Source organism: Ptychodera flava, chromosome 11, assembly GCF_041260155.1.
Source record: "Ptychodera flava strain L36383 chromosome 11, AS_Pfla_20210202, whole genome shotgun sequence".
Taxonomy (NCBI): Eukaryota; Metazoa; Hemichordata; class Enteropneusta; family Ptychoderidae; genus Ptychodera; species Ptychodera flava.
In genome coordinates this window covers 7,445,579-7,469,018 of record NC_091938.1, presented here as the reverse complement: position 1 = coordinate 7,469,018, position 23,440 = coordinate 7,445,579, and the positions used below count along the sequence as shown (strand labels likewise).

The 23,440-nt window shown below is 36.6% G+C and overlaps 1 protein-coding gene and 1 pseudogene across 1 annotated transcript; both read right to left on the bottom strand.

The window, feature by feature from the left end:
• Positions 1-1,759: 1,759 nt before the first annotated feature.
• Positions 1,760-7,878, bottom strand: LOC139143418 (steroid 17-alpha-hydroxylase/17,20 lyase-like; annotated as a pseudogene).
• A 6,469-nt stretch (positions 7,879-14,347) lies between these two features.
• Positions 14,348-23,104, bottom strand: LOC139143414 (steroid 17-alpha-hydroxylase/17,20 lyase-like). Its single transcript, XM_070713719.1, has 9 exons — positions 22,848-23,104; positions 20,474-20,647; positions 20,194-20,287; positions 19,482-19,643; positions 19,000-19,208; positions 18,592-18,717; positions 17,254-17,493; positions 16,855-16,953; positions 14,348-14,928 (listed from the first exon to the last, which is right to left on the bottom strand). Exons 1-9 carry the CDS (start codon positions 23,101-23,103, stop codon positions 14,678-14,680), a joined length of 1,611 nt encoding a protein of 536 aa, XP_070569820.1. The 5' UTR covers position 23,104; the 3' UTR covers positions 14,348-14,677.
• Between the last annotated feature and the right edge of the window lie 336 nt (positions 23,105-23,440).

The following is a 23,440-nucleotide window of genomic DNA, read 5'->3' as shown; positions in this document are numbered from 1 at the left end:
ATCTTTCAGATGAATATCTGTAGCAGCTGCCATCGAGTTTGGTAAAATAGTTTTGGAGTGAAATTACTAATTACGAAAATTCATGACATATCAAATGAGACATATCTTAATGTGACACTGCTCAATGCTTCACAGTATAATCATACATGTACAAGATCAATGTCTGTAGAAAATTCATCAAATTTGATGTTGTAGATTTGTAGCTATATTACTATTATAATGTATGCAACGGAACCATCAATTAAGTTGACACTGCTAAATGCTTCTCAGAACAGTAAATATCTGCAGCAGGTTTCATTAAAATTTGGTGCTGTGATTTCGAAGGTATATTACTAATTACAACGTTTATAATATATGAAAAGAGCTTTCATTTAACACTATTCAGTGCTTCATGTGGCAATTAGATATCTATCGGATAAACATCTGTACCACGTTTCATCAAATACGGCTAGTCTTCAGTCGGGTTCGAACTCACAACATACGGCATCCAGACACCTAGCGGAGAGGCAACAGACAGAACAGTCCGGCCAAATCCCAACTCTCTTAAAAAGTGTTTCAATAACCGGGCGATATTGTTACATTTTTCTGAATGGGACCCCTCCACATGCTGTAGAGTTCATGAAGCACTCACTCTTGTAAACTCACTATCACACATCGTAAACAAACTTTATCGAAGCAATTAATACATTGGTTAAAAACTGGGTAAAAAATAAATTTAATGCTGTAATTTCTACAAAGTTCATTAAATGTGCAAATGAACTCCGAATTAACTTGAAACTACTTAGAGCTTCATAACACTGTCAGGTATCTGTCGGATCAGTTGCAATTATATCGAAGTTATATGACTCATTACAAAACTTCATTAAATATGCAAATGAGCTGTTTATAACTTGACACCGCTTAATGCTTCTCAGTATAATTAGATATCTATCTGATCAATATTTGCAGCAGGTATCATCAAATATGGGGCAGGAATTTTAGAGTTATATCACTAATTACAAAGTTCATTAAATATGCAAATGAATCCTTAAATTAACTTTACACTACTTAATGATGACAACACAGTCAGATATTTGTCAGATCACTATCTGTAGAAGATTTCATCAAATTTGGTGTAGTTCTTTCGAACCTATATGACTAAATACAAAACTTCATTACATATGCAAATGAGCTGTCTATTAACTATATATTGCTCAATCCTTCTTAGTACCATTAGATGTCGTTTCGGACAATATTTGTAGCAGGTATCATCGAATTTGGCGTAGGGCTTTGTGCTTTATATCACTAATTACAAAAGTTGATTAAATATGCAAATGAGCACATAATTGACATTACACTCACAGTATGATCATAATGCTCTGAGATTGTCATTAGTGAAAAGTTTCATCGAATTGGTGCAGCATTTCTTGATATATGTCAACACTTATCATTAATGTCTTCATAGGAAACCATTATATGAAAACAATTGTATGTCTTAACTTCAGTGCCAGCACAGTACACAAGCGCATGGTCCTAGACTTTTTTATGCGGTGGCTAAACTACAGACGCCAAAGTCATACCTCGGATTGCCGAAGGTAAGTCCCGAAGCAATATAAGCAGATCATGTTAAGAGATTGGCCGATCATTTCAACCACGTAAACTGTTCTCGACAGTTTACGTGGTCGTCTATCATTAAAATAAGCACGCTTATAAGAAAGCCTGGAGGAAGTAAATCTTTGGACGTTGCCCTAGACGATTTTCATTTTATCATTTACCTCAGGAAAGCGCACTGGAGTATTGAATGTTTTTAATTTTATTTAAAACAAAATAAAAGAAAGCACTGGAGTCTTTGAGAACTCAATTTTATCATTGCAGACATAACTGAACTTTGCCACCACCAAACATGACACGCTTCAAAGAAAGTACATGAAAGAGGACCAGGCGCTAAGAAGTGTGGTAAATATTACACTAACGGCGACAATTACAAACGTCGATGCCCCTTTAATGAGTGCGTGTCAAAAAAGTACAATTTTGACAAAGACAAATTGATACTTATCTTACTCAGTTTGTTTATCTCAAATAACGGTCACAGTGTATATTTAATGTACGATTCGGAGTTTGTGCAATATATTATGATTCATCATTAGTAGGTAAATGTGCTGACTGCCTTACGTTGTAAACAACTAATGTTCTACATTGCAAAATAATGAACTATTTCTGAAAAAAAAAAAAAAATTAGTTACAAATGCACAAAGCGAGATCCATAAGTACTAAAAACTATTTATCGTATAAACTGCATTTAAATTTCCCGATTGGCAACTATTTCAGTAGCTTTCCAAAATACTGATTGAGAACCACGATGTGGACGCATTTACGAAGAAGAAAAGATCTGTGATTCAGTACCGTCTTTTCACAACAACTTCATACTTATTTGCTCGTAAGGCTAATGCACTGTTTTGCCAAAGACTCGCCGAGGCAGACACGACGTCCAGCAGAGAAGGGCATAAAGTTGTCTGCTTTGGGTTTCAGTGAACCGTCCTCCTTAAGAAACCTCTCTGAAAGAAAATATGTTGGAGACAGTATTACATTCTATTCTCAGATGTAATGTATAACATAGTGTATGATCCGATTTGATCTAATGAACTAAAATATTTCATAAACTCGAAACTTGGGTGTGTTAGTATGTATGTATGTATGTATGTATGTATGTATGTATGTATGTATGTGTGTGTGTGTGTATGTATGTATGTATGTATGTATGTATGTATGTATGTATGTATGTATGTATGTATGTATGTATGTGTGTGTGTGTGTGTGTGTGTGTGTGTGTGTGTGTGTGTGTGTGTGTGTGTGCGTTCGTGCATCGATGGATGGATGGATGGATGGATGGATGGATGGATGGATTTATGTTTCACTGATGTCTACAACTACTTATATACGGAAGTATGTTGGAAGAAAACTTATCCCCAGAGTATACCTGGTTTAAACTGATCCGGATTTCCCCAAGCTCTTTCGTCCATATGCACAGCCCAAAGGTTTATAAAAACCCAAGTATCTTTAGGAACGTTGTAACCACCTGTTGAGTGAAAAGTGAAACAGAAGTATAGTGACACAATCTGATGCTTCAAAACAGCCTTTGGAATTTTAAGTGTTTGTCTTCCTTACTGAACTGAACGTGCTGTCTGTGTAGATGTTATCATTTAAAGCTTTTTATTTTGAAAGGCTTCGAGAGAAACGAGCCGGGCAGTTTTTCTCATGTTTGGCAGCAGTATAATTACCGGGGTAGTTTTTACTTCAGAAGATGTTGATGGACTGCAATTTTAAAAATTACGAAGACACACAGGAGGATATCTCACCTATTGTTGAATCCACTAAAGCTTTGTGGGTACTGACAATGGAGCAACTGTGCGTATTCTCATCAACTCGTGTATAACAGCGTCACAGTACGGCAGCTTGGAACGGTCAGAGAGCAAAGGTAGACGATCACGGCCAACAACATCGTCGAATCTCCTTGGCAACTTTGGTCTGCACATCGGGATACCTTACCATGTAGACAACTGACCAATCCATGGTTTCTGTTGTACTGTCGACGGCAGCTTTTGGGTTTATGGAGATAACATACATTGATACGTTTTAGTGATAGGCCAAAGATTGTAATCTACAATATCATTACTGTTATAAGTTTTTGCTTTTTGATGTTATGTTTCCCGTTCATGTCTCTTATTGCTATTGTTTCGAGCGTGAGAGCTGAGTTTAGTTGCATATCCTAAAGCAAGTTCGTCTGTTTATTGTTGTAAAGTAAACGGCTTCTATATATTGCACATGAATATTTGAAAATACTTGTAGGCTTGTATCAGTCTCCTCTGCCCAGGTTTTACATCCGATCGTCTCGCAACGTGAGTGTATTTGTTTGTTTCCAACTTTGTTTAGTATAAATGTGTGTGTGTACGTGTGTGCGTTCGTGTATCATTTCTCGCCGTTCGTGTGTATGCTAGCATTACCTTCGTACATATCAACGATAGTTTGTACGACATGTGTATCAGTCAGCTTTTCAATATCACCCACTCCCTCTTCGACAGCTTTCATCTGCTCATGGATCAAGTAGTCTGTTAAGTTTGGAACGTTGTCTGAAATATAATTATTGGAGTGTTTGCTATCTTTACAAAATTAATACGCACAGCACAACATACAATATGATAAATGATGTGTTTATATATATATATATATATATATATATATATATATATATATATATATATATATATATATATATATATATATATATATATATATATATATATATATATAATATAATATAATATAATATAATATAATATAATATAATATAATATAATATAATATAATATAATATAATATAATATAATATAAAAGACATTAAATATTCAGCGCGACGATCAAGGAGGGAGGAAATATTCATCATCCAGAACATAAGGTTATAATAAATTGACATATACGAAACCAAAAATACCTTTATCATAATTCTCCTTGTGTTCCCTGAACTTGGTCATAAAGAAGCCTAATACTTCGTCATTTATTCTTATGAGGTCACGTGTTGCCTTCATCGGAATGAATTGCATGAATGGAAAGACGTCGGTGATAAGGCCGTTGCCGATGATTTCTATGAGTTCGTCGAAGAGACGTATGATCATCTTGAATTCTTCGTCCTCCAAAGTGTGGCTGGAAATTAAATAAATCTACTAAGTAATTGTGACTTCAATGGAATATATAGACTCTCTGATATCTTAGCATAATAATTGCAATCATACCCTTCCGTAATCAATAACACAAGGTCAAAATACGTAATACACTAGTTACAAACATAGACACAAAACAGCACAGAACAGACAGTAAAGCACCTTCACACACAACAAAAATCAAATTGAAAGAAAGATGTATGGACCTCTGGCGAAAAGGCCAAGTAGTGATTGAAGGTGTTCCTCTTCTGCAGTTTCTAAGTGGTATAACATGATTTCAAATTCATCGATTTTTGAAATCTCTCACCAATATTTGAAATGTTAGATTTTCAAGATCGAGACAATAAAAAACGATGAAATGAAATGTTTATAAGAGCGGATTACTTCGAATTGAAACATTAAAGACATACCCGTATCCGAAACACAATCTACCGATAATGTTGTTCACGGTCAGCAGGAAAAGTCGTTTCATTTGTATTGGTTTTCCTTCACTTTCTTCAAGTACCTTTTGAAGGAGTGGAAATGCTTGTTCCCGCAACAGGCATTCCAGTTTTTAACCGCTTGCATATGCTCTGAAAAAAAATTATTACAAATATTGATAAACATGAGAAAGATGAATTCATCTACAATATCAGCGTGTTGACAATGCATGTACATTTTCTGAGCTTTTTGGTACTCTGAAGGATCTATAATTCAGTAATACGAGAGTGTAAAATCACTTAATGCTAAAGCAGTATCTAAGAGACAATAGTATTGAAAATAAATCTAAACGCTAACATTTTGGGAGATTTTAGAGTTATGGGAAATGTCGTGAACAAACTAGTACTTATCAAGGGATATGTGGTATATGTTTTCAAATGACGTAACTTTTAAGTTTTGTATGTCCTTTTCTTTTTTTTTCAATTCCAAGCCAACTATTTAACCCAAAGTTGGCCAATAGTATCCTCTACTTAGAGTCAGGGTTTTCGGCAGTGCAGTTTCTTGACCTCCGCGAAATCTCCCGGCTCATGGTTGATAGAAAGGTCAGACAACGTACCTGCGGTTGCAGCCGCGACAGTGTCTTTGTACAAAATGATTGAGGGCAGAGACTAAACGCGCCGTTCATCTATGTGTACTGTTCCGGTTACCTTGTCAGCAATTTTCAACCAAAGTGCAGCATTTTGTAGTTTTCGACTTATTCAAATAATGAAATAAAATGAAAGAACTTATTTGATTCGTGGAAGAAAATATTTTTAATAAGTTGTACATAATAGCGATCTTTGACAATAAAAATATTGCATGTCAACAGCACATGCATTGTATTGTGCGAATTATTCATAGACTCACTGCTCGAGCAAGTTCCACTGATGACCTTTGAGTCTATTCCTGTCATCTAACGGTTTCAGTGCGAACTATTAATGTAAGCACAGCTTTTACAAGAGTGTTGTTGAACTGTGAACGTTCAACAATAATGATCCATCGTTCGATATAGACCCGATCGTGTGCATTTGCACTCACAGCGCACATATTGAACACCTATTACCTGGTCATGAAGGCTTTAGCGCCTGTTTACTACCCAACGGGGCCGTACCAGAAACACATGGCTATTCCCCGACGCCGTAAGCCAAGATGGGATGTATTTCTGTCACCGCACGGCCATGATAAGTAATGGAAAGGTGTTATAAGCCGGATAAAGACCACATTTTGTTATATGTTATAGTTTTTAATGTGTGTCGATTTTGTGCACTGCAAAAATCCATTGTGACAAGTTTACTGGGCGATCACAGCGGTCACACTAGTACACATATCTTCACAAAAATATCCTAAGCATACATAGCAGCACCCTTGGTTGCACTTTAATTTTTGTCGTCGATGAGCTATTAAGGTTCCTACGCTGTAGGAATTGAACATCTTCAAGTTACTGGTTGAGAGAGAGGCTCGTCTCTCATCTGGGGCGCTCATCACGTTCACCCGCCATTGTTTTAAAGCTGCAGACGACACTGAGCATATGGTCATGTGACCGGGCACTTTTCCAAATTAGGGCAAAAACTATTTCCCAAAAACTATTTCCTTTATAAGCTTTCAAAATACCCTCTGACGTCACTTTTGTCGATTCCGTAGGGAATAGACTTACCCATTTTCTCGTCACGTGACGTATTTTGCCGAATCGCAACATGAAATGAGCATTTGGCGTGTTGTAATTGACTTATTAAACCTTTGAGGTGGCTAAAATGCTTCTGTATCAGCGATGTATCCAACCTGTGCGTATGGAAAGGGATCACGATAAAAAAATCAAGTTTTTCTGCAACACATTTAAACAAGGATCACGTCTGAATGCAATATACATTGTTTCCCATTTGCATACCTATTCTTGTAGTAAAATGGTCTCACTTCCTTCGCGAGCGATGCAAAAGAACGCCCGAGAAGCACTTGTCAGCCACAAAGCATACCTTATAGCCTGGTGGGCAATTTTCCTGTGTAGTGTCCATGTTGGACTATAATCACTAAACGCAATGTCCTTTCAACCTTCAGTGAGAATATCACCTATGAAACAAGTAAAGGGACGTATATTTGATACTGTTTGTGCATAAATGTCTTATATACCGACATTGGATTAAAGCATTCATTCGATTCATTCGATATCAACAAAAAATAAAACATGTTTGACCATTGCGCTTGTATGTCAACGTTAAGTTAAAAAAGAGCATCGAGGAAGTTTATCGACACCTAGTACCTATTAGTATTTTAATATTGACATTTCCGTTCATTTTTTCTTCTGGACGCCTTTTCAATAAAATTGTTTAGACCTTATTGGACGTCAATAATTTACCTTCGCAATTTGATCTCAAACCTTTATAAACTGTATTTGAATACATATTAATTTCCCTTAGATTATTGCATAAATTACAATAGTATATGAAGTTGACTCAGTTATCATTTGCATTCTGATTACAGATACATATCACTTCTGCTGTCAACTGTTTTCCTACCTTCCATCATCTTTTTGTAACAGCATACAAGCCCAATATTTACTTACCGCTGAATGTGCGAGGTCTACCGGCAAAGTCCGTTGGTTTTTGCACCAATGCTTCCTTGATGAGCTCGTAGTTGTTCAGAACGACAACCAAACTACTGCCCAATTTGATGGTAAAAATGTCACCGTACTTCTTGCCAAGCTCGATGAAGTCTAGGTGCATGTTATTGGTTAATGCTGAAGAAAGAATTGGACACCAACGTTTGCTTCACGTGAACGAGCAGATTATTCATCATTTGATGCCGAAGCCAACACTTTAATAATCATGTATTCACCCGTACCGCAAATGTTAGTAATCATGAATGGTAGTAGAAAGTCATGCAACTAGTTATGGTTGTGTTGAGTTCGTTGATATGCCCGTGCAAGCCAGACAATGAAACAACAAACAGAAAGACCGATAGATAGAAAAATGATTGACAGCAGCACGGCAACAACTCGTTTACATACGAGCTACACCTATATGTTTTACACTTTACGATTAGGGACTGAGACGTTGGTTTGAGACAATGCAGCACCTATATGTTTTACACTTTACGATTAGGGACTGAGACGTTGGTTTGAGACAATGCAGTTTTTATTCTCATTGATGCTTCTGAACAGAAAATTGTTTCTCCCTAAGTCAGGTTTCAAATAAAGGGTGTATTTGGCGTGAGTAAAATGTTTACTAGCCAAAAGTACTTTTTGTCAAAGCTTTCTTTTACGGTCTCAAAGAGAAAAAAAAGTCCTTTTACATGAGATTAAGCTAAAATTTATGCTACCAGCTCGCAAGGTTTTGTTAGGAGATTTGATCGGAATCAAGCAAAAAACCCTAATATTTCCCCTCTGTCCATGAATTTGGTAACGGCATGATTCAATTTTATTAATCCCAGTAATACACATTTAAATTTTTCTAACCCTGTCACTTAACATTCATATCTAGTATAAAGGCAACTTTTAAAGTGAAAGGATTCTTAGCTCGACAGTCTTATATGTGTATAATCGGAACGTTCCATTCTGTTTGTACGTGGTGTTCAAATTTTATAAATAATATTTTTTTGGTGGCGACATTTTGAAACCAGCTCCGAGCGTTTGTTTAACAGCGTAGATTTGTCAGCATTGATAATTTGTAGTTTTTCTGATATACAAATATTACATCGATTGCTTATGTTAGAGTAACTTGATGTTTTGTCAATAACTGACCACGAAATGTCAAAGACCTGGTTATTTTGTTTGAGGGACCAGACGTACTTGGAAAGCTCCGTGCAGTGTCGATAGCTTTCGTTTAGGAATGATTGCAGGTGATTAGCGAAGCGCGTCTTGAATATCAATATTGCGTTTAAATTTTGGAAGCCTGGATACTGCCGACTTTTTTCCCTAGACTTTCGAGCTCCTCTGATTACGAATTACCAGGCGATCTAGGGACTCTAGACAGAGGCCTGGTCGTCATAAACTATGAATCAGTAACCCGCATAAAATGTACCCTGTTCTGCAGTGAAAACATTAATGTAGCAAAATCGAGGTTGGCCTGCAAACATCACCACAATGCAATAATATTTTAAGACATGTATTTAGTACATAACACTTACCATACTGTCCAAGTGAACTTAATTTTTTAGGTGTTACAAGCCTTGTCGGTATTATCAGAAATTAACTTCATGCTTGACGTAAGATGGTGGTTGTGTCTGATCAACACTGCTTGGAGGTAGGCAAAATCGTGCTACATCGATTTTAAATTCGTGAAATTTTCATCCTTGTAAACAATTTATGAACTTAATATTCAAGTTTGTACATTTCTAACACTATCTGCAGGCGACCATCAATTTCACTACGTCACTTAGCTTGTGCTGCGCTACATAATTGTTTACACAGCGAAAATATATTTTATGCTGGTTACTATTTATTCATTTCGTCCAAAGTACATGCAATCGTGGTCACGATGTCAACGAACTGATGACGTATTCTGCTGATATGGTTGTGTATAGGATTAAGAAATCTGATCATGGTAAATTCCCTTGGTTTAAACATGACCGTGACATTTGGTGATGTAGTACTTTTCACCCTTAAGGGCCACCTTGCGTCTTACGAACCAAAACGTACAAAGGGCGCTTTATTTTCACTAGTTTGACACTAATAAATCTTGACAATAACTATTTCCGATCGGGTTACATTTTGACAATGACCAAGTTTTTATTGTTAAATTTGCTCGAGACTCAACAGACCAATAATCGGCAGCATCCGTACTTGGTGAGCGACTGATTTATGCTGTCACATGAAAAGCAATGCTTGGCGCTGGCCATATATCGACGCGTGATGACGCACTAACAGGTAATGGGTCGAGGGTGATGGTACACACTGGCACCCTTGCTGAATTAGAACATAAATACCTTCCTTGTGAAAAAGGTCTTCCATTATACTAGATGTTTATGCACGTTTCACATTGTTTATCTTTAAGGTGCTTTTTAACTCTAAGCAAAATAGCGCCTTTGAACAGTGCAATTGTTTGAAAAAAAAAAAACGTCATATAGAAAATCGTAGATAATGTTGGAATCATTCAACGTGTCGCGCAACGTACCCACAGAACAAACTGCCAACGACTGGATAGTCTCTCGGTCCTGGCGGCATGCCCGGCGGCTGATAAACACTCCATGCTGACAGTAAAACAATAACCAACACTACAATAAAAAGATAGATGAAACAACCTCCAAAAAGGCTATCAATATTTAACAACATTTTACCATGGGATGCGAAGCAGGTGGCGAGTAGCGATATGTTTCAAAGGAAAAACTTGATAATATTAACCTTTGGACCATGACCCATATAGTAGCAGAACTAAATAAGTGGCAACATTTGTGTCACTAAACAATATGTGACTAAGAATAATGCTAAAGCATGCATTTTCTACAAAATAAATAGACAGCTTCTTTAAAATATCGTGTAAACTGATGCTTATTTTGAGGATAGGCTACTTTTTGACCATTCAAGAAGGATATTGAAATTTTAATCAATGGCACAGGACCGAGTCGAGTGGGATTGAACAGATTAGGCCAAATAATCTAAATTTTATCAAACCATTCGTTGAATCGATATTTCCATCAAAGAGTGAATAATGATGTTGCTTGATGCACGTAAAAGGATTTAGAGATATAACATCGCGTTGTCCCTTATAATAATTTTCCCGAATCTGTTTGAGCAACGCCCTGTTGAAAAAATTCTATTTGGGAATGAGGAGAAAAGAGTAATATCTTTGGAACAAAACTGCAGAAAAACACAATCTATCTATCTATCTATCTATCTATCTATCTATCTATCTATTTACCTACCTACCTACCTACCTACCTACCTACCTACCTACCTACCTACCTATCTATCTATCTATCTATCTATCTATCTATCTATCTATCTATCTATCTATCTATCTATCTACCTTCCTACCTATATATATATATATATATATATATATATATATATATATATATATATATATATATATATATATATATATATATATATATATATATATATATAATATGAAGCTGTTAGGCCATCTTGCAATGCTGGGGGAATACTTTTTTAGTCAAAAAGCTATTTAAACTACATAAATTGATATTTAAAGCCATTTTGGATTTTTAGGCAGTGCAGCACTCTTTACGTAGCATGACGTTATTCAAATCTTTATGTATATAACGCTTTGAAGTCGGCCGGGAAACCCTCACACACCTTATTACTGCGTGCAGTTGCAAGCGTAAACACAAACACCTGAATTAGGTTATGGTCTCATAACTATATGGACGTTTTGTTTGGAAGATGAATCTACATTCTTTTCATGGAAGTCATGAGTTTTCTTTCCGAAATACTATCACTACTCAAGTGTGATTTATCTTTCCCCTGCTACAGTAGAAAAGTTACCAAACTAAACTCTTTTTCAGGTGTAATACCTGTGCTATATAAAAATGACTTTATTCGGTGATACGGTATAGTGATTCGTTCAAGGTGGTTTCATGATAACGAAAAACATGGCGAGACACGAGCGATTCTGTAGTGCCTTACCCTTGTCGTGTGATCTGGGTTCCCGATAAACCGGTTTTATATTCGAGTGGTTCGTCTTTACGGTGTTTCAGAACCAAAAGTTAGGTCCCTTCATCAGTCACTCGAATGGTTTTGGGTTAGGGTTAGGGTTAACCCTAACCCTAACCCTAACCCTATTATATATGGTTTGATGGTCGCCAATGCTAATCAAAAAGATATGCTATAATCGTTGCGTCGGGTCTGACTGTTGTGTGGTTTCCTGCTTGTGTCCGTTTGTCCTCGTCTTTGATTTGCTTGAACGAGGATGTCTTTATGTTATTATTCCTTTTACATGCTATGACCGGGTTTTCTGTGGCAAATGTTTGATTGCCCTATATTACTTTTCAGTTTCTTAATAAACATTTTTTGATTAGGCTGGTTTTCGATATGTGGACTGAAGGGCGTTGTATAGAAAGGATTTGCTGTTACATCATTCACCTTATCTTTGTCAATGAGGTATTCCTGACGTTTTGTTAGTTTACCTTCCCCTTTTTCTTTGTTTTGTACTTACAATTTATTCACAAAAATACAAAACTACAAGACAAAACAAAACAAAACAACAAACCAAAAAGAAAAGTCTAGCTTGGCTTTAAAAGATCTTTTATATGACTGCACTTAACTTGAAAATTGCTCACATCATTAACTGCTTTACTCTCAATTATATATCTCTACTTTATAACAGATAGGAACACCTCCAATGTTGGTATTTTGTTATTTTGTTTACATCTATATTAAAAGAACTTTGAGTGTACAATGATGTACTTTACCATCATAAAGTTCGGATGTTTAAGGACTCTTAAATATATTTCATATTTACTTAAATTAAATGAAAAAAATCATTGTTCCCAAAAATCCTTTGTGTATTTCCAATTCACAAACAGATAGTCTTTTGCTTGAATGAATTATGACAAAAGTTAGAAATATTTCTCTCTACTATTTTCTTTTTAAACAAAACGTCGTCAGTAAAAATCAATTATTCAGCAGCTTTGCGGAAAACACGTCACGTATGACTCTATTATAACGTTGTTAGTGATACAAGTGTGAAGCTGAATAATCATCACTAACATTGAAACTATAGCTAAAAACTTTCCTTTCCTCCATTTTCTTTAAGCGGTTTTTAAAAATTATGTCATTATAATGGTTAGCACTAAATTTTGTACTACCATAACATAGGTTTTACTTAAATAAGTATGGTTTCAACGGCCCATTAATTATTCTGTTAAAAATAGGCATTCCTGAACTTGATAGATGTTGCTTTTACCAAACTCCAAGGCATAAAAATCATATTCTCTGTAAAACATGTTTGACTTAAAGTGCCTACATTTACTTCAAGAATAAGCATATTCCCTTCTTTAAAAATATCTTTGTACACACAACCTTTGGAGAAAAAATCTGAAAAAAACTTTTTCACCAGACCTATACAGATATTCCTATCGAAAATTATTTTTAAGCTCTCATTCTAATTTTTTGATCCTTTTGTTTCTTGTCTCCCCAGATTCGGGAAATGTATATGTAAAAACTAAGCATATTTGACGGAATACATTGCATATTGTAGCTACAGCAAAAACAGAAGTTTTCCCTTTCTCCCGCAAATAATTTAACGGAACTAGTTTCTATTGACCATTTGAAACAAAAACGAGTTTTATCCATGTCATTTTTTGTTTTGGCCCAAGAGGGTAAGTGCGTTAGACAAAAGCCGGCATTTTTCCAAAGGGCAAACACCGTACCGTATTTTCATTTCGCCTAGATTTTTTGCCATCCAAAAGAAAATCATTTAAAACACTTTGAAGTTCAGAGGGAAAGAACTCTGGAAAATGTAAATGTATAAGTGAGACTTGATAAAGAGGCTAAGGGATAACAAGTGTTTTCAACATTTTTACTTTCCAACAAGAGTAAGATTTCTACATCTCCAAATTGCAAGCATCTTTGTGATATTTCTAAATTCAGTTGAGTGAGAAATTGTATGACATGCACACTTTGATCACTCACCAAAAAAAACCTGACGATGGCAGCTATCTCCAATCCCAAGGATATCGAAGACTTCCTCCTTGTGGTAGATGTCTTACTACTGAAATATTTTGCTGATTTCAAGAGGCTCGATTTCTGCAATGTGAACACTCAGAAATTCTGCAAGGCGAAAGATTTTGACAAGTTTGCCACGAGTGTCAGTACAGTACTCAAACACATGGTCTTTTAGAGCGGTGGCTAAACTACAGACGCCAAAGTCATACCTCGGATTGCCGAAGGTAAATCCCGAAGCAGTTTAAGGAGATGAAGAGAGTGGCCGATCATTTCAACCATGTAAACTGTTCTCAACAAACAGTCGTCCTCCATCAAAATAAGCACGCTTGGAAGAAAGCCCGGAAGAAAGTGCATCGTTGGACGTTGCCCTAGACGATTTTCATTATCAGTCACCTCAGGAAATCGCATTGGAATCTTTGAAAACTGACATTTTATCATGAAAGACAGAACTAAATTTTGCCACCGCCAAACATGTCAGGTTTCAAAGAAAGTACCATGACAAACGTCGATGTCCCTTTGATGAGTGCGTGTCAAATAAGTACCATTTTGACAAAAGCAATACTCACCTCACTCAGTTTGTTGACCTCAAATAACGGTCACAGTGTATATTTAATGTACGATTCGGAGTTTGTGCAATACATTATGATTCATCATTAGTAGGTACATATTGACTGCCGAACGTCGTAAACAACTAATGTTCTACGCTTCAAAATAATGAACTATTTCTGAAAAATATAAATTTTACTAAGAAATGCACAAAGCGAGATATATGAGAACTTAAAACTATTTATCGTATAAACTGCATTTGAAATATTTTCGAATTGCAAAAATTTTAGTGGCTTTCCAAGATGTTGAATAAGAACCACAATATGGACGCGTTTACGAACAAGAAAATATCTATGATTCAGTATCGTCTTTTCACTACAACTTCATACTTATTTACTCGTAAGGCTAATGCACTGGTGTTGCCTTCTAAACTTGGTAGATCTCTCCCAGGAACAGGAGAGAATGTAAATCGCTGATATAGGGCCGTAAAAAGAAGAAAAATTTCGCGTTTTGCCAGAGACTCCCCAAGGCACACACGACGTCCAGCAGAAAAGGGCATTAAGTTGTCTGCTTTGGGTTTCAGTGAACCGTCCTCGTTAAGAAACCGTTCTGCAAGAAAAATATATTGGAGGCGGTATTACACTTTATGCTCAAGAGTATAACATAGTGTATGATCCGATTTGATCTTATGAACAAAACATTCCGTCAAACTTGTGATGTCATAGTGTGTGATCGGATTTGATCTTATGAACAAAATATTCAATCAAACTTTTGATGACAGAGCTTGACAAATTTGATGTAATATGAATGTATAAACATAACATTTCAATACTTATGATAAATAGTAAACACCTATTGCCTGGTCATGAGGGCTATAGCGCCCGTCAATAACACCGTGGGGCTGTGTGTTATCAGAAACAAATCGCTATACCCCGCGGCCGTAGGCAGAGGGGTATAGCGATGTGTTTCTGCTAACACACGGTCACGAGGAGGAATAAACGGACGCTATAGCCCGAATAAAGACCAGGTTATAGGTGTTTTATAACACACCACACGCTCATGTTGTGTTGTTATATAGTTTTTAATGTGTTTTGATATTTTGCATCGCAACTATCCATTGTGACAGGTTTACTGGGCGATGTTTCCACAGCGGTTTCAGTTGTACGTAGTACCACTATCTTTCAAAACATATTCTAAGCATACCTAGCGACATCCTTAGTTGCACTTTAACCTTTCCGTCGATGAGCTGTTCAAGCTCCTACGCTGTTGGAATGTTGGAAAATGTTGGAAAATCTGTTAAGAGAGAGTGTCGTCGCTTATCCCAGACGCACAGCATGTTCTAATCACCCGCCATTGTTGCAAAGCTGCAGATGACACTACGGTCACGTGACCGGGCACTTTTCCAAATTTAGTCCAAACTATTTCCCTAGGCATATAGTTTAAAAAAAAATAACCTCTGACGTCAATTTTCTCGATCTGGTGGGGACAAGTCGTCACCTTACGTATTCTGGCGATTCGCATTTGGTGTGTTATAATGATAGATATGAACAAATTCCCTTGTGTATGTATGCATCCTGCATATCCGTATGTCAGTATGTATTTATGTATTTATGTATGTATGTATGTATGTATGTATGTATGTATGTATGTATGTATGTATGTATGTATGTATGTATGTATGTATGTATGTATGTATGTATGTATGTATGTATGTATGTATGGTGTGTGTGTATGTGCGTTTATGTATGTATGTATGTATGTATGTATGTATGTATGTATGTATGTATGTATGTATGTATGTATGTATGTATGTATGTATGTATGTATGTATGTATGTATGTATGTATGTATGTATGTATGTATGTATGTATGTATGTATGTATGTATGTATGTATGTATGTATGTAGTGTATGTATGTATGTATGTATGTATGTATGTATGTATGTATGTATGTATGTATGTATGTATGTATGTATGTATGTATGTATGTATGTATGTATGTATGTATGTATGTATGTATGTATGTATGTATGTATGTATGTATGTATGTATGTATGTATGTGTGTGTATGTATGTATGTATGGCTGTATGTATGTATGAATGTATGTATGTATGAATGTATGTATGTGTATGTATGTATGTATGTATGTATGTATGTATGTATGTATGTATGTATGTATGTATGTATGTATGTATGTATGTATGTATGTATGTTTTTGTATGTTTGTATGTTTTGTATGTATGTATGTATGTATGTATGTATGTATGTATGTATGTATGTATGTATGTATGTATGTATGTATGTGTTGTATGTGTGTGTATGTATGTATGTATGTATGTATGTATGTATGTATGTATGTATGTATGTATGTATGTATGTATGTATGTATGTATGTATGTATGTATGTATGTATGTATGTATGTATGTATGTATGTATGAATGTATGTATGTATGTATGTATGTGTCAATCATCAATGTTTACAGCTACTTATATACGGAAGTATGTTGGACAAAGAACTTATCCCCGGATATACCTGGTTTAAACTGATCCGGATTTTCCCACGCTCTTTCGTCCATATGCACAGCCCAAAGGTTTATAAAAACCCAAGTATCTTTAGGTACGTTGTAACCACCTGTTGAGTGAAAAGTGAAACTGAAGTATAATGGTAAAATCTTTTGCTTCAAAACAGCTTTCGGATTTTAGATGTTTATCATCCTTTGCTGAACGTGCTGCCTGTTTTTATATTATCGTTTGAAAACTTTTCACTTATTTTGATAGAATTAGGGAGAAACGAGCTGGCCAATGTTTTTCTCATATTCGGCAGCATTATAATAAAAGTCATTCGACCTTGGTTGTTGGGTCGTTTGACTTCAGAAGATGTTGATGGACTGTAATTGTAAAAATTACGAAAACACGCAGGAGGATATCTCACCTATTGTTGAATCCACCAAAGCTTTGTGTGGCACTGACAATGGAGCAACTGTGCGTATTCTCATCAACTCGTGTATAACAGCGTCACAGTACGGTAGCTTGGAACGGTCAGACAACAAAGGTAGACGATCGCGGTCAACAACGTCGTCGATCTCCATGGCAACTTTGGTCTGCACATCGGGATACCTTACCATATAGGCAACTGACCAATCCATGGTTTCTGTTGTACTGTCGACGCCCGCTTTGGGGTTTATGAAGATAACATATATTAATAAGTGTTAGAGATAGACAGACAATTCAAGCTCAAATAGTATTATTCCTGTTTATTTCTACTATTTGATGTAAATGCTTCCGTTCATGTCTCTTGTTCCTTTGGTTTTGGACGTGAGAACTGAGTTGAATAGCATATCTTAATGCTAGTCCGTCTGTTATGTGATAAATTAAACTGTTTCTATGTTTGCGCAATCATGTAAATGTGAAAATACTTGTGAGCTTGTATCTCTACACTCTGCTCTGTTTTTAAATCCGATGGTCTCCTAACGTGAGTCTGTTTCCTACCGTCCAGTTCTGTTTGGTCACAGACAAATATAGACTGGAAACGCGGCATGCCTTTTGTTCCATGGTCGTCTCGGTAGACTATTGACTTTTCATATTAAAATGAGCTTCAAAGGTGTTAAACTTTTTGGAGGCTTTGTTTGTGGTTGATAATTGCACGAGATTATGCGAAAAATACGACGAGATGGCATCGTACTGCCAGTCGCGCAGCTACCATAGTTACTTTGTGAGCTCTCAGACCAGAAACACTGCTTCACGCCAATCAAAACATAACACGACAGCAGTTTCATAAACATGTCCTTCCTTGACGCACGTGTAAAAGACGGTATGACTGACCGTAAACCATTGAGTAAAACCAGACAGTACCGATAAAAGACTTTCAAATTTGGTTCAAACACACTCATTATATATTCATAAAAATATGAGAGGAATTTTTAAAAACGGTAAAACTCACTTTCCTGAAGCTCAAAACACTCCCCTTTTCGCCAGCACGTCAATTCCGCTCAGCACCACACGACAACAACAACACAAACTTTGCCGAATACTTTCACTTAACAATTGGCGAAAATCCGAAAATTACCGAAGGATGCATGGTCGGCACTCTTCGGAAAAGAGAGGCGAGAGCAACCTGAGGCGAGGCGAACATGAATCGGTTACGTGACCGCTTCACGTCTTAAACAATACCCGTTGCGAGTCTATGTTTGTCTGTGGATTGGTATGAATGTGTGTGTGTGAGTGTATGTGTGTGTGATTTCCTCTCTGTTTATCTTTATTTTGCCATTACCTCCATAAAAATCACTAATAGTTTGTACAAGATGTGTATCAGTCAGCTTTTCTATATCACCGACGCCCTCTTCGACGGCCTTCATCTGCTCATGGATCAAGTAGTCTGCCAAGTTTCGAACGTTGTCTGAAAGATAATGATTGGGTGTTTGCTATATCGACCAAATTAATTAGTTTTATAGAGCAACACAATATACAATATGATATAATTATTGTGAAGATAAACGGATCAATGATTTAAAACTGTACAAATGACGTCAAACTCAAGCCCTAGTCCCATATCTTGTGCTGAAAAATACCAAATTTGCAAGTAAGATATATATTCAGCGCGACGATCAACGAAAGAGAAATATTAATTATCAAAACCATTACAGTAATATCAAATTGATATCAACAAAACCAGAAATACCTTTATCATAGTTCTCCTTGCGTTCCTTGAACTTGGTTTTATAGAACCCTAATGCTTCTTCGTTTATTCTTATGAGGTCACGTGTTGCTTTCATCGGAATGTATCGCATGAATGGAAAGATGTCGGTGATAAGGCCGTTGCCAATGATTTCTCTCAATTCGTCGAAGACTCGTATGGTCATCTTGAATTTTTCGTCCTCCAAAGTGAGGCTGGAATTTGAATAAATATCTCACTGTAAGAAAACATTCATAAGCAGACCGCCTATCTTTATGTGTTTGTGACTTCCATGAATGATGTACTCTTTATTACCTTATAATTTTTGAAGGTGTAACGCTTTGGCAGTTTCCACGTGGTCGCGTGATGTCGAATTCGGAGTGCCAAATTTGAAATTTCAGATTATCAACATATAGATGATAGAGAAAATGGTTTAATGAAACATTTACAAGTTTGGACTACTTCAAATGGAAACTTTCAAGACCTACCCGTATCCGAAACACAATCTACCGATAATATTGTTCACGGTCAGCAGGAAAAGTCGTTTCATTTGTATTGGTTTGCCGTCACTTTCCTCCAGTACCTTTTGGAGCATTGGAAATGCTTGTTCCCGCAACAGGCATTCCAGTTTTTCACCACTTGCGTATGCTCTGAAAATTTATTACAAATGTTGATAAACATGAGAAAGATGAATTCATCTACAAAACACATTGTACATAATGGCAATCTTTGATGATAAAAATATTGCATGTCAACATGACACGCATTGCATTGTGGAAATGATTCATAGACTGACTGATCAAGCAAGTTTCACTGATGACCTTTGAGTCTATTCATGTAATCTATTAATGAATGCACATATTTTACATGAGTATTGTTGAAGTATGCACATTCGACGATAATAACCCAATATTCAGTGTATGCCGTGCTTTATTTCCCCTGTACTTGCACTCATTGACACACATAGATTGACTTATTTTACCATTAAGGTGGACAAAGTGCTTCTGAACCACCGATGTCAACTTGTACATGTGAAAGGCGATCTGAATTGAAATCCTTCTTCCGTAACATGTTTAAGTATGAGTCAACTCATGAATGTAATATATTTAATCTTGTAGTCAAATCGTTGGACTTTTTTTCTTCGTTAGTGAATGCACAACAACGCTTGAGGCACTTTTCAGCCAAACCACATACATATACCTTATAGCCTGGTGGGAAATTTTCCTGTGTAGTTTCCATGTTGGACTGAAATCACTGAACGCGATGTCCTTGCGACCTTCAGTGAGAATATCACCTATGAAAAAAGTGAAGGGACGCGTATTTCATACTGTGTATGCTTAAGTTTATTATATACTGTCGTTAGGTTAAAAAATACATTCAATTCATCTACTTGCTTGTCAGCAAACAATAAAACCCACTTGTTGACCAACAACACAAGTAGTACAGGTGTCACAGCAGTGTAAAGACAATTATTACGAACCGCTTAATGTGCGAGGTCTACCGGCAAAGTCTGTTGGCTTTTTCACCAATGCTTCCTTGATGAGCTCGTAGTTGTTCAGAACGACAACCAAACTACTGCCCAACTTGATGGTAAAAATGTCACCGTATTTCTTTCCAAGCTCGATGAAGTCAAGATGCATGTTCTCGCTTAATGCTGGAGAGAGAATTGAGAACCAATGTCTGGTTAATGAACCTGGCAGCGATCTGACATCATAGCCTGTGAGTTGATACGTTTTTTCAAAGGCGAGGCCGTTGTGTGTCATGGGACTGGCCAGTTTCTTCAGCCTAGGGCGGTCGCGATTGGTATCGGGCCTTATGTTTTATTTTGGTGATAAGAGTGAAGGGGAATCAGTGTGTTTTGATCGTAATATATGTGAGATACTAGCCAATAAACGTATAAAATGCATCGTAGCAGCCACAAATCCCATTATATATATATATATATATATATATATATATATATATATATATATATATATATATATATATATATATATATATATATGTATGTATGTGTGTGTGTGTGTGTGTGTGTGTGTTTAGGTGTGTGTGTGTTTGTCTCTGTCTGTCTGTCTGTCTGTCTGTCTGTCTGTGAAGATAATTTTCTGTCCAGACGTCCAAAATGCCCATATTGGCTATAACACATCTGTATATACATATGACTGCCATGTTGACAAACTGAACTCTCAGCATTTCTGTCTTTCTGTCGATAATAAACAGCATAAAAACATGAAAATTATTGAAAGATACAGCTACTACCCTGGGTATCTTTCAATAATTTTCATGTTTTTATGCTGTTTATTATCGACAGAAAGACAGAAATGCTGAGAGTTCAGTTTGTCAACATGGCAGTCATATGTATATAGAGATGTGTTATAGCCAATACGGGCATTTTGGAACTCTCAGCATTTCTGTGTTTCTGTCGATAATAAACAGCATAAAAAACATGAAAATTATTGAAAGATACAGCTATACTTCCCTCGGGTAGAAGAAACCGACCAGCTGAAAAGCGGTACTAACGTGCGCAATAACGCCTGGCATGGTAGTCTTTTGCGCTTCGTCACTTGTTGACATGAACTCAGGGTTCAATATTGCGTTTAAATTGTGAAAGCCTTGATACTGTCGACTATTTTTTTCTGCAGACTTTCGAGCTCCTTTGATTACGAATAAGCAGGTTATCTAGGGACCCCAGACAGGTCTGGTCGTCATAAAGTATAAAGCAGTAGCCCGCACAAATTGTACACTGTTCTGCAGTAAAAAAACCCCATTAATATAGCAAAAGTGAGGTTGGCCTGCAAACATCACCACCATGCAATAATATTTTAAGTAATGTATTAAGTACTGAACACTTGCCATGCTGTCCAAGTGAACTTAATTTTTGTAGGTGTTAAAGGCCTTGTCCCTACGATCAGAAATAAACTTCATGCTTGACGTAAGAAAGTTGTTGTGTCTGATCAACACTGCTTGGAGGCAGGCAAAATCGTGCTACATCGATTTGAAATTCGCGAAACTTTCATCCTTATAAACAATGTATGAACTTAATATTCCAGATTGAACATTCTCTAATAGTATCTACAGGCGAGCGTCAATTTCACTACGTCACTTAGCTTGTGCTGCTACATAATTGCTTAAACAGCGAAAATACATTTTATGCATGTTACTATTTTTTCATTTTGTCCAAAGTGCATGCACTCGTGGTCACGATGGCAACGAACTGATTACGTATTTTGCTGATGTGGTTGTGCACACGATTAAGAAACCTTATCATTGTAAATTCCCTTGGTTAAAACATGACCCTGATATTTGGTGATGTAGTACTTTTCACCTGAAGGGCCACCATGCGTCATACGAACCTAAACGTACAAAGGGCGCTTTATATTTCACTAGCTTGACACTAATAAATCTTGACAATAAACTATGTCCGATCGGGGTACATTTTGACAAGGCCACTGTCTGGGTCCCTAGATGACCAAGTTTTTATAGTAAAATTTGCTCGAGACTCAACAGACCAATAATCGACGGTATCCAGACTTGGTGAGCGACTGATTGATGCTGTAACATCAAACGCAATACTTGACGCTGGCCATATATCGACGCGTGATGACGCACTAAAAGGTAATGGGTCGAGGGTGATGGTACACACTGGCACCCTTGCTGAATTAGAACATAAATACCTTCCTTGTGAAAAAGGTCTTCGATTGTACTAGTTGTTCATGCACGTTTCACATTGTTTATCTTTAAGGTGCTTTTTAACTCTACGCAAAATAGCGCCTTTGATAGTTTGAAAAAAAACCACGTCATATAGAAAATATTATATTGTTGGAATCATTCAACATGGCGCATAACGTACTTACAGAACAAACTGCCAACGACTGGATAGCCTCTCGGTCCTGGCGGCATGCCCGGCGGCCGATAAACACTCCATGCTGACAGTAAAACAATAACAAACACTACAATAAACAGATAGATGAAACAACCTCCAAAAAGGCCATCAACATTTAGCAACATTTTACCATAGGATGCGACGAAGCACGTGGCAACTAGCGACTGACGCTGACGTGTTTCAAAGGAAAAACTAATGGCAATATTAACCTTTGGACCATGACCCATATAGTAGCAGAACAAAACTAAGTGGAAGCATTTGTGTCACTGAACAATATGTGACTAAGAATAACGCTAAAGCATGCATTTTCTACAAAGTAAATGGACAGCTTTTTTAAAGTATCGTTTAAAGTGATAGTTATAGGGAGGATAGGCTCCTTTTTGGACCACAACATTCAAGAAGGAAATGGAAATTTTAATCAATGTTATATGACCGAGTCGAGTGGGGTTGAACAGATTAGGTCGAACAATCTAAATGTTATAAAACCATTCGTTGAATCGATATTTCCATCAAAGAGTGGAAAATGATGTTGCTTGATGCAATAAAAGGATTTCGAGATATCAC

Coding starts and splice junctions, on each gene's coding strand:
- LOC139143414 (XM_070713719.1), bottom strand. CDS start 23,103: ATGGGTCATGGTCCAAAGGTTAATATTGCCATTAGTTTTTCCTTTGAA. Junction 20,288..20,473: donor TAGACCTCGCACATTAAGCG/GTTCGTAATAAT, acceptor CTTTTTTCATAG/GTGATATTCTCACTGAAGGT. Junction 16,954..17,253: donor TTTGGTGGATTCAACAATAG/GTGAGATATCCT, acceptor TTCACTCAACAG/GTGGTTACAACGTACCTAAA.